At 36.7% G+C, this 14,981-nt stretch overlaps 2 protein-coding genes across 3 annotated transcripts in view; both read right to left on the bottom strand.

Annotated features, from left to right (window-relative positions):
- Positions 1 to 6,929: 6,929 nt before the first annotated feature.
- Positions 6,930 to 9,855, bottom strand: LOC117905930 (probable cytokinin riboside 5'-monophosphate phosphoribohydrolase LOGL10). Of its 2 annotated transcripts, XM_034818813.1 has the most exons (7): positions 9,349 to 9,851; positions 8,786 to 8,883; positions 8,656 to 8,686; positions 8,386 to 8,485; positions 8,068 to 8,138; positions 7,700 to 7,843; positions 6,930 to 7,519 (listed from the first exon to the last, which is right to left on the bottom strand). In XM_034818813.1, the coding sequence occupies exons 1-7, from the start codon at positions 9,457 to 9,459 to the stop codon at positions 7,424 to 7,426; spliced, it is 651 nt and encodes a 216-aa protein (XP_034674704.1). In that variant the 5' UTR covers positions 9,460 to 9,851; the 3' UTR covers positions 6,930 to 7,423. The 2 variants fall into 2 exon arrangements, with proteins under 2 accessions (XP_034674704.1, XP_034674705.1); XM_034818814.1 differs by lacking the exons at positions 8,656 to 8,686; positions 8,786 to 8,883 and having other exon boundaries at positions 9,349 to 9,855.
- Positions 9,856 to 13,927: 4,072 nt separating this feature from the next.
- Positions 13,928 to 14,981, bottom strand: part of LOC117906055 (5'-3' exoribonuclease 3) — a 32,344-nt gene continuing 31,290 nt past the window's right edge. The window contains exon 23 of the mRNA XM_034818997.1: positions 13,928 to 14,950. Coding sequence (XP_034674888.1) covers positions 14,269 to 14,950 — 682 coding nt within the window. The 3' untranslated portion in view covers positions 13,928 to 14,268. The remainder of the gene's footprint in view (positions 14,951 to 14,981) is intronic.

Genomic DNA, 14,981 nt, shown 5'->3' with positions numbered 1-14,981 from the left:
GTTACAAGGTAACAATTGACCTATGACAAAAGGTTATGGGGGACAAGAAGTAGGACATGTGGCCTTGTCTAAAAGGCCTACCTAGGACATAGGACATGGGTAGGGAAAGAAAAGGTTGATTCTTCTAATCATGGGAATAACCTAGTCACGCAACTGCCCAATGAGTGAGCAAAAGTAACCTCTTAGTTTACCTATAAATATTATTTTTCACTTGTCAAGCTCTTTTGCAACAGTTGAAAGCGGCCCAAAACTTTGGTAGTATTTATTTTCTTTAACCTAAATTTGAATATAGTTGAATATCATTTAAGTAGTTAGTCTCTTTATTTTTTTTATTGATGTCTTATGTTATACAATGCTATCTGTTTCTATTATTATCTGTTAAATATTAAATTTATTTATTTTTCTATGTTAAAATATCCTAATAGTGATATTAATTATTATTTTTTATTGTATATAATTAAGATAAAAATAAAGTAAGTTAATGTATATTTAAATCTCCTAAAATACCAATGTTTTCTTTATTTTCTTGAGTTATTTTCTTTGTTTTAATCAATTGTTTCTAATTTCTTTTATTTAAGAATGGTTTTTCATTCTTTTTTTTTCTAGATTGTGTAAATAAAATCATCACCATGAAAGGCTAAAAAATCATCTTAGGGCATGAAACATAAAAAATTAGGGTTAAAACTAGGGGAAAACAATGAATAAAATTAAACTAAAATGGAATGAATGAAAGGTTGAGACATAATAAATGAAAACAAAAATATACTTGGTTTGAATTAAGGGATAGTATAATAGTTCATTCCTTGGTGTTAGAGATTCTTAATAATTCTTGATTTTTAGTTATCTAAAGTTTTATTATTGTTATTTACTCTAAGACAAATCTACACATAGTGGATAATGCCTAAATCTTAAATTTAAACTCAATTCTCATATTCATTTATCTATTTGGTATTTTAGTAATGAAATAAAATATTAAAAGTTATGATATAGATGCACCCTTGAGTTATGGAACTCAAGTTGATCTTGTTTGACCCCAAATTCTGAAAACCTTAAGACTAACTAAAATTGATACCCTTATTTTACTTGAGGCCCTATACCCAAAGTTGGATTATAAAACCTCCAATCTTGAATTATTTGAATTAGAAATCAATAATTCTTTCATAATTTAATTAAATTTATTTTAATAAATTTATTTTTATTTAAATCAATTTTATACATTCTCAAATCAAGAAATTGCATGAAAAAACAATCATCTAGACTTGGTTTGACAACTTCCACAAGTCAGTCCTTGAGGACGACACTTGAAGTATTACAAAAACCATAATGAATTTTCTTTTATTTTTCTTAACCATAATTGTTACATAATTTAGGTTTTGTAGGCAATAAAGAATCACAGTAAAGTCGCCAACCATGTTACTAGAACTGGACGACCTCTCTATGAAATTCAACTACCAAGGTGAAAACAAACTTGCAATCGCCAATGGTAATAAACTTCTTATTACTCATGTTGGTCATAATAAAATACTTTCTTTGTCTTCTCATCTTTATTTGAGAAATATTTTGTTGGTTCCCCATATTAAAAAGAGTTTGTTAAGTATTTTCCATATAATAGTTGATAATAAAGTGTTTTTTGAATTTCATTCCAATTTTTGCTTGGTGAAGGACAAGGAAAACTATCAAGTGCTACTACAAGGGAAGCTTGAACATGGACTCTACAAATTGCATATTCCCAAGACTAGAATCAGACAAAATTAGTTGTCCATTCCTTTGTGAATCCATCAATCAATCCTATTGTTGGGTTAAATTTAGTTGAGTAAAAAAGAAGGTCATGCCCAATGTCATGTGTCCTTTGTTTCAATTAGCCTTGATGTCTTACACAAAAGGTTAGGTCATCCATCTCATAGAGTTATAAGTCAGGTTCAAGAATCTTGTAATCCAAATATTTCAATCAATGGAAAACTCAACTTTTGTGATGCTTGCCAATTTGGAAATATTCATATTCTGCCTTGCAACTCCTTTTCTGCCCAAACTTTTTCATCTCTTGAGCTAATCCACATAGATATATAGGGTTCTACTCTAATTGTTTCAAACTCAAGATACAAATATAAAATTCACTTCATAGATAATTTTTCTAGGTACACTTGGGTCTATCCTCTTCAAACTAGAGTTAAAGCTTTAAGCATTTTTGTTCTATTTAAAAACCAAATTGAGAAAACATTGGTCAATAAAATAAATAAACTCTAATTATATTGGGGTGGTGAGGATAGACCCTTTAAGAACTATCTTAAAAACAATGAAATAGTTTTTCAACATCCTTACCACATGCTTATGAACAGAATGGAAAAGCTAAGAGAAAACATAGACACATTGTATAAATGGGTTTGACCCTTCTTGTTCAAGCCTCTATGCCTTTGAAATTTTGGTGGGAGGTTTTCCAAACATCTATCTACTATATAAATTGCTTGCCTACACCAATTTTGAAGTTTTGTCTCCATTAGAAAAACTTTAAAAAAAGAAACCAAATTACTTTTTTCTCAAAACATTTGGGTGTTCTTGTTTCCCTTACCTTAGACCATTTCGATCCACTAAATTCCAATTTCAGACAACCAACTGTGTCTTCCTAAGCTACAACAACTCTCACAAAGGGTACCTATGTCTTCATCCTAGTAGCAGAGTTTATATCTTTTGTTATGTTGTGTTCAATGAAAATGAATTTCCTTATGCTGAAGGTTGTCTTATAACTAAAAAGTTAAGCCCCTCAACACAACTATCATTCACTTTTCAATTTTTAGATATTTTAGAAAATGACCCATCGTAGGACCCTAAAGAAAAATCAATTCAATCTCGAGTATGTAGTGAAGAGAGTCCAAATGAGAGCCAATCTCCAGTGGCAACTCCTACAATTGAGAACCAATCTTCAACTATAGCTCCAATAACCTCATTCTCTCAAAATCTGGAAGTTGTAACCTCAAAACCAAATCAACCACTAGTTCTATTAATTTCAACAATTTTTTATTAAATTAAAGTATTGGAATCTCAAACTTCATCAATCCTATAAAATCAACCTAGACATCTTGTGCAAACACGATCAAATAATGACATTTTTAAACCTAAAGTTTATGCAACCAACCATTTAAACTCTTCAAAACAACCACATGATATCCTTCAAACTGATAGTGAACCAACTTGTGTGGAGATTAATGCTTTGGCCTCCTCAATGTGCAAGAAAGCAACGGATGAAGAATTTGGTGTATTGATCTAAAATCATGCTTATGACCTTATACCTTACTCACCATATACAATATAGTTGGAAACAAATAGGTGTTCAACCTAAAACTCAAGCCTAATGGAAGTGTGGAAAGATATAAAGCTAAGTTAGTTGCTAAGAGGTTTTATCAATCCTTGGAATTGATTTCAAAGAGATCTTTAACCCAGTGGTCAAAGTTGCAACTATTCAAGTAGTGTTAATAGTGGTTGTTTCAAGAATTTGGGATATTAGACAATTGGGTAAACAATGCTTTCATGAATGACACTCTTCAAGAGTTAGTTTACATGGCCCAACCTAAGGGATATGTTGATGCTTTAGAACCAAATCATGTGTGCAAACTCAATTGTGCTCTGTATGAATTGAAACAAACCCTTAGAGCATGGTTTCATAAATTGAAGGTTGCTTTAATATAGTGGGGTTTTCAAAACTCAAGGTTTGATACATCTCTCTCTTCATTTTCAACTCAAATGGAAAAACAATTTATTTGTTAGTCTATGTTGATGACATCTTACTAATAGGGAATGATGAGTTGTTGTTAAACAAACTCACAAGTAACCTGAATAAAGAGTTTGCTTTGAAAAACTTGGGACAAATCCACTATTTTCTGGGCATTGAAGCACATAGTGATGCAATGGGGTTATACTTCACTTAATCAGAATATGTGACTGATTTTCTTAAGAAACACAATATGGAAAATGCAAAACCTTATCCAACCCCGATGACAATTGGAAAGATACCATCAAGTCGAAGTTAAGAGAAGGAAAATAAATAGTTGAATAATCCTACTCTCTATAGGAGTGTGATTGGTGTTTTTCAATACTTAACCTTGACCAAGCCAGACATCTCATATAATGAGAACAAGCTTAGCCAATTTATGCAAAGTCCAACTATAATGGATTGGCTAGCAATGAAGAGAGTTTTGTGGTACCTTAAAAGAAGTGTCGATTGTGACATTCACCTAAAACTAGGTAAAAGGTTTGGTTTAATTGTTTATTTAGATGTTAACTGGGGCACTTGTCCACATGATCGAAAGTTGTTTAGTGGTTATTGTGTCTACTTTGGTGATCCATTGATTTCTTGGTCATCCAAAAAACATGTAGTGTCCCTATGTAAAACAGAATCTAAGTATAAAACTTTTGTCCTTACAATTGCTGAATTAACCTAGTTGCAATCCCTTTAAAAAAAAGTTAAAGAGTTCATTTTCCTACTTGTCCACTAATTTGGTGTGACAATATGAGTGTTGACTCATTGGCTACTAATCCAATTTGTCATGCAAGAATTAAGCACTTGGAGATTGACCTTAATTTTATAAGGGATAAAGTTTTTCAACAAGACTTACAAGTCAAATATATGCCATTGTGATCAACTTGTAGATTTTTTAACCAAAAGCCTTTGCTTTTACTCGACATTAGTATCTCAGGTCCAAACTCAATGTAACAAAGTCTCTCTTTCACTCGAGGGGTTGTTAAAAAAGATATTGAAATCCACATTTCAACTCCTATACATCAATACCCAACAATGTCACATCCTTGTTGCTATTAGCCAAAAGTTTCTTTGTTTTTTGTGTGACTTTTTCTTACATACAAAACCTTTTATATAGGTTTGTTGTGGTGTAGAAACCTCTTGTATCCTTGGCCAAATAAATAGAATATATAATGGTCAATCGTCTTTATGCTAAGTCGTTAGTTGTTTTTATGCTAAGCCATATTCAAACCCAAAATCACATTTTAAAAGACTCTTACTCATGAAAGAAAAGTTAAGAGTATATTTGCCTGTGCTTTTAAAAAACATTGCTGATGTAAAAAGTATTTTTGAAGAAAAATTTAAGATTTAAAAAAATTTAGAAAACATTTATAAAAAAAAATTAAATAAGTTATAATACTTTTTAGATGAACTATAAGTGATTCTCTCAAAAATATTTGAAAAAAAAAAACATATTTTCATTAAAATACTTCGAATAGAAACAATTTTAACCTCACTTTTGTTAATTGTAATGAGTTGAGCGGCAAACAAATCATATGTAAATGGGCTGTGAGTTCATGTGTTTTTTCAAAAAGGAAGTCTATAAAATTCACTTTGATTTCATGCGTTTATTTAAAAGGGAAATCTATAAAATTCATGCCATGAATAGCATCTACTCTTCAAAATCAGGCCTCGCTGTTTAAAAACCTGTGACCACTTCACATGCTCTTTGACTTCCGTTCAGTGTCTTTAATTTTCGTAGAAAAATATAAAATCAAATAAATAAGATTCATGAAAATATGGTTATACTCCCGACAATCCAGAAGTAGAGATGGGAAAGGAGGAATGTTTGCAAAGGCAAATGTAGAAAAGGTTTCGTGGGTGTTCTAAACAGTGCCTCCACTGTTGTATACATTTGACTTTTGCCGGGAGATTTAGTCGATCAGAGAAAAATTATAACTGAAAAGACACATCACATGAGCCCTTAGTCCACATTAATGCACTGAAAGGGTGGAAAAGCATTCCAAATACTTGATCTCGGACATTCATCCCATTCCCATCCTCACTGCTTTCATTACAGAAAATGATTGAGCCTGACCATTGCCTTCCATTCACAGTACTTTTTCTTTTCTTTTTCCCTTTTTCTTCTGGGCACAAATATTAAAATACCAAAAGAGTAGACCCACAACCCCACGTGACAATATGTCAATATCTCACCTTCATGTTTATCCAAAACTGGCAAAAACATGAAAGGCAGAAGTCAAGTTATGCTTTGCTACAAATAAATACCAAACATAAAGAAAGAAAAAAATAAAAAGAGAAATAAAGGGAGGGTGGTTGATTTCTCTAGTGACTGGGTAGGGGGCCGCCCCCGCATGGGGAGTCATTAACAGTACAGTGGCCCTTTGGGAGGGCCACGTTCTATAACATCAACAGCTACTACTCAGAAGAAAAAAGGAAAAAAAAAAAGGAGAAATTAAAGAGAGGATTGGGTTCGTGGCTAGCTCAACTCAACCACCTTTCTTTCTTCTGTTTCGTACACGCGGCACTTGTCTTTATGGTCCATTTGAGGTACGATCTAGGACAGGTGTCCTTGTACTCTCTTAATAATTTACTTCACTTTACCCATTTCATCTGGTCATTTTCCTATCCAACCACCCCCCTCTTTTCCCTGAGAATTCCCTTTCACACATTTATGATTCCGGGTTTGTGTTTTTCCATTAATAAAAAAGCTAGATTTTTTATCTGTCTTCCTGGCAGAGGGAATAGAATGAAGAAGATGACCAACAGAAGGTTAGGCATATGTCTATATATTATGACCTTCCTTCTATAATGCCATAGCTGGAATAGCTTTGATAACAAGAGATAAATAAGAGACGTGGCTGAGAACAACCAGAGAAATGGACCCAAGAATCATTCCAGAAAATGGAAGCCACAGCCTTTCAATTCTATGCAATTGAATTCACATACTACAAGACGAGGCTTGTCAAGTTGGTTTGAAGTTGAGCCTTCTGACTTAACCCCCAAACTGGACAAATTGCCAGCTCTTCTGCTCTACCAGAAGACGATGTAGTCAAAGTCATCATTCAAATTTATGTACTATAATAACTTCACAGAAAAAGAAAAAACCAAGAGGCTAAACACAAAAGCCGCTATATATAACCAATCAAGCCTAAACAAAGGATAAGAGAAAAAGATGGGAGTGTAAAAGACTGATTACTACAAACCCTCACTATCAGTCCATGTCAAAGCCCCTTGATGACATTGTAATCAAAAGAACAAATTGCATTAAACACTTCAATTCTATACAAGTACAGTAATCACCGACATTCCAAACCACTGATCACATCACTGTCCCGTTTACATGGGTCAGACATACTCTTCTACACGTAATATGTAGTACGATGATAATAATACAGTTACAGATGATCATCAACAGCTGATCCAACTGATTTCTCCTGTAGTATTTTCGAAATTAGAAAAGTTTATACCGCTGAATCTAAATCAAAATGACACTGGGGTGGAAGAAATTGAAGCATTCCTCTTCTGATCAATAAAATCCACGGCCAAGTTCCCAAAAAAACAAAAAGCAAGTGTAGTGACTAGTGAGTTACGTGGTTGAGTTGAGTATGGTGTAGAGATATATTAATATGAGGTGGAAATAATCAAAGGTGGTCAACTTGTTTGGTGGGGTCAACGAGCTATGTCTGACTTGGTCGCGTAGCCAAGCTGCTGCTCCATCTCCCAACTCAACTTGGGGGCAACCCCAGAATGCTTGGGAACATATTCCTGAAAAAAGTCAATGATGATTGATGAGAAGTGAACGGAGGGTGAGGATGGAAGAGGTGCACGGAGAGGTGAGGTGAGAGTGGTGGAGGTGATCACTGCCCCTCTGGTGGTGGGTTGGGTGCTGCACGTGTCCCACGTGTACAAACCGCAAGAGATTGTGAATATGAAAGTGGGGTGTACCTCGAGCTTGCACAAAAGTTCTTGGGCAGTCGGGGCAGACACAATAATTTGACGGGCAGCTACTGTTATAAACCCTTCATCTACTGCTTTGTCTATGAAGGATAGCAGTGAGTTGTAGTACCCATCAACGTTCAATAATCCCACCTTTTTTGTCAAAAGAACAAATAAATTGTAAGGATAATCGTAGATCTGCGCCCTTCACTAGATTTTCATACAATCAAACAAACATTTGTGTGTGATTGATTGATTGTACAGGTTGTTTTTGTACTTTTGAGAGGGTAAACGTAATCACATGGGGTACCCCCATCCCCACTGTTTGCAGAAAAAGAATATCTAGAAATCTACAAGGAGAAGTTGGGTTTTTTTACCGGCTTATCGTGAATACCCAGCTGAGCCCATGTGATGACTTCCAACAATTCTTCCAAGGTCCCGTACCCACCTGCAAGTATAAATAACTCGTTTATTAATGCAATCTATATACCTACATGCACCTGTGTTGGGAATTGTAATTTCCACTAGATCACTAGATTTCTTAGATGTCTCTCTCTCTCTCTCTCTCTCTCTCTCTCTCTGTCTCTTTATATACGTAAATACTTTTTTGATGTAAGGGGATATATCGGTATATGTGGAGGGGAGTAGAAATGAGATGGGAATATCCGGTTTGTGGTATTTAATAAAAATAATACCTGGTAAGGCAATAAATGCGTCGGCTTGACGAGCCATTTCAGCTTTTCTTTGGTGCATTCCTGACACAGCTCTCACTTCTCCAACAGTTTCTCCTGTAATCTGAAAAGAAAAGAGAAAAAATATGTATATAGACAACATAATATTTTATATTAATAAATAAATTACAAAGGCTTCTCAGAATTGAACTAATGTTCACGTGAGATTTGTACTTTGGCATCACCAATCATAACAAAAAGTTAAATGTCACCAGTTCGATAAAATGCAATTACCTCTCTGGGCATGAGAGTCTTTGGAATCACTCTGAGAAATGATGAAGAAGAAGAAGAAGAGATGAGTGAATGAGAGAAAGAAAAGAAAAGGTGAAGATTATGGGAGAATTTTGAGGAGCAAAGGGATTACCCCAATACGTGGCGGCCACCATCGTAGACAGCTTGGGAGACGAGACCCATCAAGCCAATGCTCCCTCCACCATAAACCAAGTCGATTTTCCTTTCAACCTACAGTTTTTATATAATTTAAGTTCAATTATAGCCCCCATCAACTTGACTATTGTAAGTGTTTTATGGGTTTTTCAATCATTTCCTTTTTGAATTCATCAAGGCCAATCAATTGATGGCACATGAAAACAGAGGCTTCTGAGCCCTGCTTTGTCTGCTACAGAGGCAGTGCCTTCATGTTCCCTGATATTTCTTTCTTATTGAACAATAGAGAAGGAACCAAGCTCATATTCACTAAAACACAGAGAAATACTATCCAAATTCAGTTTAAAAAACTCATGCGGTTCAATTTTTATCAACTACTAAACAGAAAATTGAATAACATCTATAAGCAGAGCCACCCAGAATTCAAAATACAGAGAAGACAAACAACTGGTGTGTGTGTGTGTCTGTCTGTCTCTGTTTCTCTATGACTGGGGAGGAGGAGGAGGAGGAGGAGTACAACTAGAAGAGAAGTAGAAGTACCAGTTGGTTGGCAAGCTGAATAGCGGCGAGCTGGTAGCTGGGATTCTTGCCAGGGCTGCTACCACAGAAAACACAGACACGTTTGAATCTGGAGGGGAGAAGAGTTTCCATAAGAGGCAAATAGAGGTTCAAGGCAAAAGAAAAGGATTCGGGGTTTGGGGAGGAGCCCAAATGTGAGAAGGTGTTTTTGTTTGTTGGGGTTCACCACCAAGGCACCAATCACCACTGACTTGAAACCAAAGCCAAAAGTAGGAGAATATGAGGAGGGATGGTGTCACTGGTCCCCTTTTTAAATCAAATCAAGCCCAGTCCCCCTCTCCCACAGGCCACAATACACCACATACCACCCTCACCTTCACCTTCACCCTCTCCTCTCTCTCACCATCATATTATTTTCTCTTCTTCTAAATCCCGCATTCCATTTCACACCACCTATTAACATGGTTTCATTTCGTTGGAACAAGCCTTATATCATATATATGAAACGTCAGATCAGATCCACCAACCTCCAATATCCTCTTAACCTCCTATTTTATTGCCCAATGATAGGGATAATAATAACAATACCTCCCTTACTCTTCCATTTTCAAGATTGGAGATTCAATACCTCCTTTTATTTTAGTATTTTGGTTTTGGATAATGCTGTTCACTCCCAAAATAGAATACACCCTCTTCAAACAGACTTCTTTGAACCGACACCATCGGACAAATGCTCCTAATTTTATACAATTTACCTTTTATTTTAAGCTAGTAAAAACCCCTTCATAGAATAATGCTCCTTTAAACAAATACATGGTATGGGTTGCCTCTAATTTTGAATGTTTCAGACATATTTTCGATTAGATTGTGATTTAATTGGTCAAGTGCATTGGTGCAGTTGTTAGTTACATTTATGAGAGACACACCAATCTTTGTCTGTTAAAAGAATATTGGACAAAAAAACCATGAAAATGTGCACACCAATAGCCAATAATTCCACTGTCAATTACCAAAACCTAGAACAAAAACATTGGGACATGTCACACATCAAACTATTCATTACATGGATAGAACCTGCCAAACCTTTGCCAGGAATATTCCATGTGAGAATGGTAATTCACTTGATATCAACATCTGGCTGTAAATTAAACCAAATGTGTGTGTTGGTCAGATAATATGGGGAATGGAAATCCCTTTCCCATGTGAGCCTGTGCATGGCCTACTGGAGAAAATTGTATGGATGTTGGATCAACTTTGATGGCGCCTTTCAGTGAAGCTTCCTTCCATGAATTCTTCGCTATCATCAGCTCTTTTTGTCGATTGATGGGCAGTGCAGGCCCTAGATCAGAGCTATTCTATTTGCATATCATAAAGAAGAAGAAGAAAGAAAGAAAAATACTATTTGGTTACTTGTTGGTTTCGTTTCTATCTACAAGTTAAAAGTAATCCTCTGTCATGATCAGAGATGGGGTGGAGTAAATTTAGGAGTCAAAGCTGAATGGCAGTAGAATGGGAATTGATAAAGAGAAAGGAACCGACCCCCTTTGCCGTTTTCTGTAAAAATTCAAACTCTTGCACCGTGAAGCAGGGAACATGTCTTCCTGCCGCCACGTGACCACCCTGCTGTCCTTTCCATTGAATTTTTTCATTCCCCTTCTAAATCACCAAACCCCACAACTTCCTCTTCTTCAGTTCCATCGAGTCAAACTCAAAGTCTCAAACACCCTCTGGTTAAAGTCTATTCTCTCCAAATAATTAAATGGCTTTCAACATCTAACGTTTGTTTACCCATTCCTTGAGTTTTTGCTGACAGATTGTACCAAAGGGAAGCTAAATAAATGGCTTTCCAGCAGCTAATGGATGGAATCAAGCATCAGAGAATAGATATGGGGATATTTTTTATATATGGTTACCATCTACCAAAGAGAAGGCCCCAAATCTTTGCAGGAGAAGCAACAGCCAAACAGGGATATCATCTCTGAATTTCGTACTCCCAAAAGGGCGTCCACAGAGGGGAAAACAAGTTGCCATGTGGCCCTTGAGTGGTGGAGTCGATACTTGTGGGATCCATTTGAAAAAATAGGAAAAGGGGTCCTGGTCTATATGGTGGGTATCCCAGTACCAATAATGTATTTACTATTTTTCCTCCCTCGCCCCATCCGATCTCTATATATATAAATTATTTCATTTCTCAGATATTTTAAATCTTGTTTGAATTCATTACTTGTTATCCAATCAAGACCTTTTTCTCCCAAAACTTATCTCTAATCTAATATGGCGGGTCGCTGCCTCGTGTTCTGTTGCAGGTCTCACTGCAATTAGTATAATATTCGGAAAAGACGGGTCACGGCTCAATGGCATTAGCTGTTTGGGTTTCCAATCAATCACTTTTTAAATTATTCTTTCCCCCTTCCTTCATTTACTTCTGAACCCCAATTGCCCTTCCCTTTCCGTGGCTCAAATTCATGCACATATTACATGAACTCACCATCTGTCTGCCTCTCCCTCCCCCCAACACAATATTATAATTTTGGGTAGTTTTCATTTTTCCCATTTCTTTATTTCTCTTTCATAAAAGGGGGATTTGACTCATGATATTAAACATTATATTAAGAATTAACTAATATATGAAAACAAAAATAAATGTGGTTTTGAAAAGAACACATCAATCTCTAAAGGGGGTTTGATCTCTTGGAAGGTTCAAGAAGTAATAACCTAACCCCCTAAAAAATAAAGGGATTATTCACTTGGATTGAGGATGTGGTGGGAAGGTTAGGAGAGACCAATGACAAAGATTTTTGGAATTTGTATGACCTTTTCCAGTCTAAAAACTTGATTTATGCCTTTCCTTTTGGGTCGGTAATGGCAAGCCACATGTCTTTTAAAAGTAAAAGAATAAATAAAATAATAAACGTAGATAGCCGAATTTTATGACTGTGTAAAGGGGAACCACGTGGCAGGATGTCGGAATTCAGGAGAGAGCCCACAATGGTGCATGACATGTAAAAAAATTTTATGGATGTTTCAAGAGATTAGGATGGGAGACTGGAATCAACTTTTCTTACTCACAGAAATAAGCGTTGGGAATCGAATACCTAGAGAATGGGTTGTTTTTGCTTAGGTAATATACTTGGGAAGCCAGCCGTTAAGATTAGGGTGGAGCTTGGAATCAACTTTCATTCCCACGAAAATAAAACGTGGGGAATCGAATTCCTAGAGAATGGGTTGTTTTTGCTAAGATTGAGAATTGACTATAAATCTCTTTTATTTTCTTTTTTCTTTGAACATTTTGAGAATTAAACATAGCATAAAGGAACATTGAGTGAAATTAATCCTACTTCATGGTTACAGTAACAAAGAAGAGGTGAAGTGTAACTTAATTATGGAGCACACCTGCCTCTACTGACTAATGAAAGTGAGTTGAAATATACGTCATAGATGACTAGATGAAGCAATTATTATATAAGTATTTGCGTCTCAAATTCCTTAATTGCCAGGGGAGATTACTTGTCAACTCTGAATTCTATTTTTAAAATGAACGTGTCTCGCAAACAATACAGGGATCAATGGGGATACTATTCTTTATAATAATACAAAGCCTACTTGGTCGTAAATCCTAAAGTTTAAACGATTATGGGGGTAGTGGAGGTGGGGGCCTGAGGATGTACTTAAATTATGTTTGCTTTACTTGAATCCATGTGCAAAGCTCATGTGATATGTGTTTATGATGTCATATTAACAGCTTTGCCCTCTCCTGGGTCCTGTCAGTTGTCAGCATCGGGGGGTGATATAGGGAAGGGTGTAAAGGGGGGTGATGTAATCAGATCTCTTCGGTTGACAGTTGTTGGAATATGGACTACATACCTAATCATTCACACGTGTGACATACCAACTGTCTCTCTGCTCCCAAACTGTGTGAACAAAACCCAGTAAGTGAAGCTTCCAAGAAGGAGGGGGAGAACCAAGAGTCAGCGGCAAATACGCTCCACTCGCTAGTGGCATATATATCTACTTAAAATAAAGATGAAGATTAAACAAGTGAATATAAAAAGAAAAGAAGGGATAAAGGGCGGAGAGGATAGGGAAGGTGGCCCACAAATATCCCACCAGCAGACCACCATAAGCTGTGACTGCGGTGCACACGCTCGGGTGATTGGTGCATCTAAGTTCTCTTTTTGACCAAAAAAAAACACTCCACCCATACAGCGAAGCCACATTAAATGAACCCTCCCTCTCACATGAAAGATGCCTGTTATGAAGAGTCCCCACCCCCCAATCTTCTGCCTTCCTTTCCTTTTTCCTAAAGAGAAAAATAGGAGGTGTGGCTATATCCATTGTTTTAGCCAACATTACCCATAAGTTCCTCCAATCAAATGTGTCGGTATATCTGATTCCATTTTAAACGGGTATCTTTCCTCGTAAAGTCCACATCATGGGGGAAATTCTTTACCTTCTGATTCACGTGCATTGGTCACATCATCAGCCATTTCTACGGCGTCCTTTGAAAATTTTGCCATGGAATTCATTGGTAGCCTGCTTGAGGGAGTGTAGGAAAAGGAGAGAAACGAAGGATGAAATCCGTGCCTAATTTGACAAAATGTTGAAAACGACATGCTACACTAGAACGGGGATTCCCTTGGGAAAACATTGAACAAGTTCTGTTACATATTGCAAATGACTATTAAACAAAAACTTTCAATCCTAATTGTCAAATGGCTCCTCTCTCGGAATGGGAGGTCGTTCACTCAAAACGGTTTATTACAAGAGATTTGGCCACTGCCATTTACAGTAGGAATATATCGTTTAAAACCAAACCAAATCAATGAGAAGGCCTACAATAACCTACTGAATTGACAAAATTAAAGGCAAAAAGAACATTATGGTAAAACTGTTAAGCCATTAAAAACTGAATATCGTACAACATTTCTTTTTTCAGGGCAACTAGCGGCGATCATAACCAGGTGGTGGCGGCCCTCTGTTTGCCCTTCTGTCTAACACTGAGTACTGATTGCCTAATTGTTGAGGATGACCATACCCTCTGGGATTGCCCTGAGGGTGACCATGGCCTCTGGGATTGCTCTGATTATTACCCTCTGGGGGCCAGCCACTGGCCCGTTCATGATAACTAGAAGCTCCATATGATTGATAACCGGGGTGGCTGTTGTGACCTCCCTGAACAGGGAGATGGGCACCAGCAGGAATGTGAGTTTGTGCTTCTTGTCTAGGATGGTACCCGGGTCCATCATTCTGATGAAATCCTGGTTGGTAGTATCCATGTACAGTGGACCTATTGTAGTGATGGCCAGTAGCTGAGGAAGCGTGTGGCTGATCATATCTGTGGTCAAAATGATTTCTTACAGAAGCAGGGTTTGAAGATCTACGGTATGTTTGATCAGAATAGTCTGGTCTAGGCAGCGCCATCCTATGATGCTCCTGATTATGGTACCTGTTATCTGAGTAGGAAGAAAGGGGTGGACCATATGGAGCTGCCGGATAAGGTGGTGGAGCGTGCATCTGATCGCCAAAGCCATTACGTTCTGCCTTTACTTGTAAGCTATTAACAACAAGCCGATGTGCTGCCTCCCCAAGCTGTCTACCAGAAATAGTCCCAGGGAGGTTTTGTCTGAAAAAGAAATGGAAAAAGAGAGCCAGAA

This window comes from Vitis riparia, chromosome 18, assembly GCF_004353265.1.
Source record: "Vitis riparia cultivar Riparia Gloire de Montpellier isolate 1030 chromosome 18, EGFV_Vit.rip_1.0, whole genome shotgun sequence".
NCBI lineage: Eukaryota > Viridiplantae > Streptophyta > Magnoliopsida > Vitales > Vitaceae > Vitis > Vitis riparia.
The sequence above is the reverse complement of the archived record's forward strand: the minus strand, read 5'-3'. Positions and strand labels throughout refer to the sequence as shown.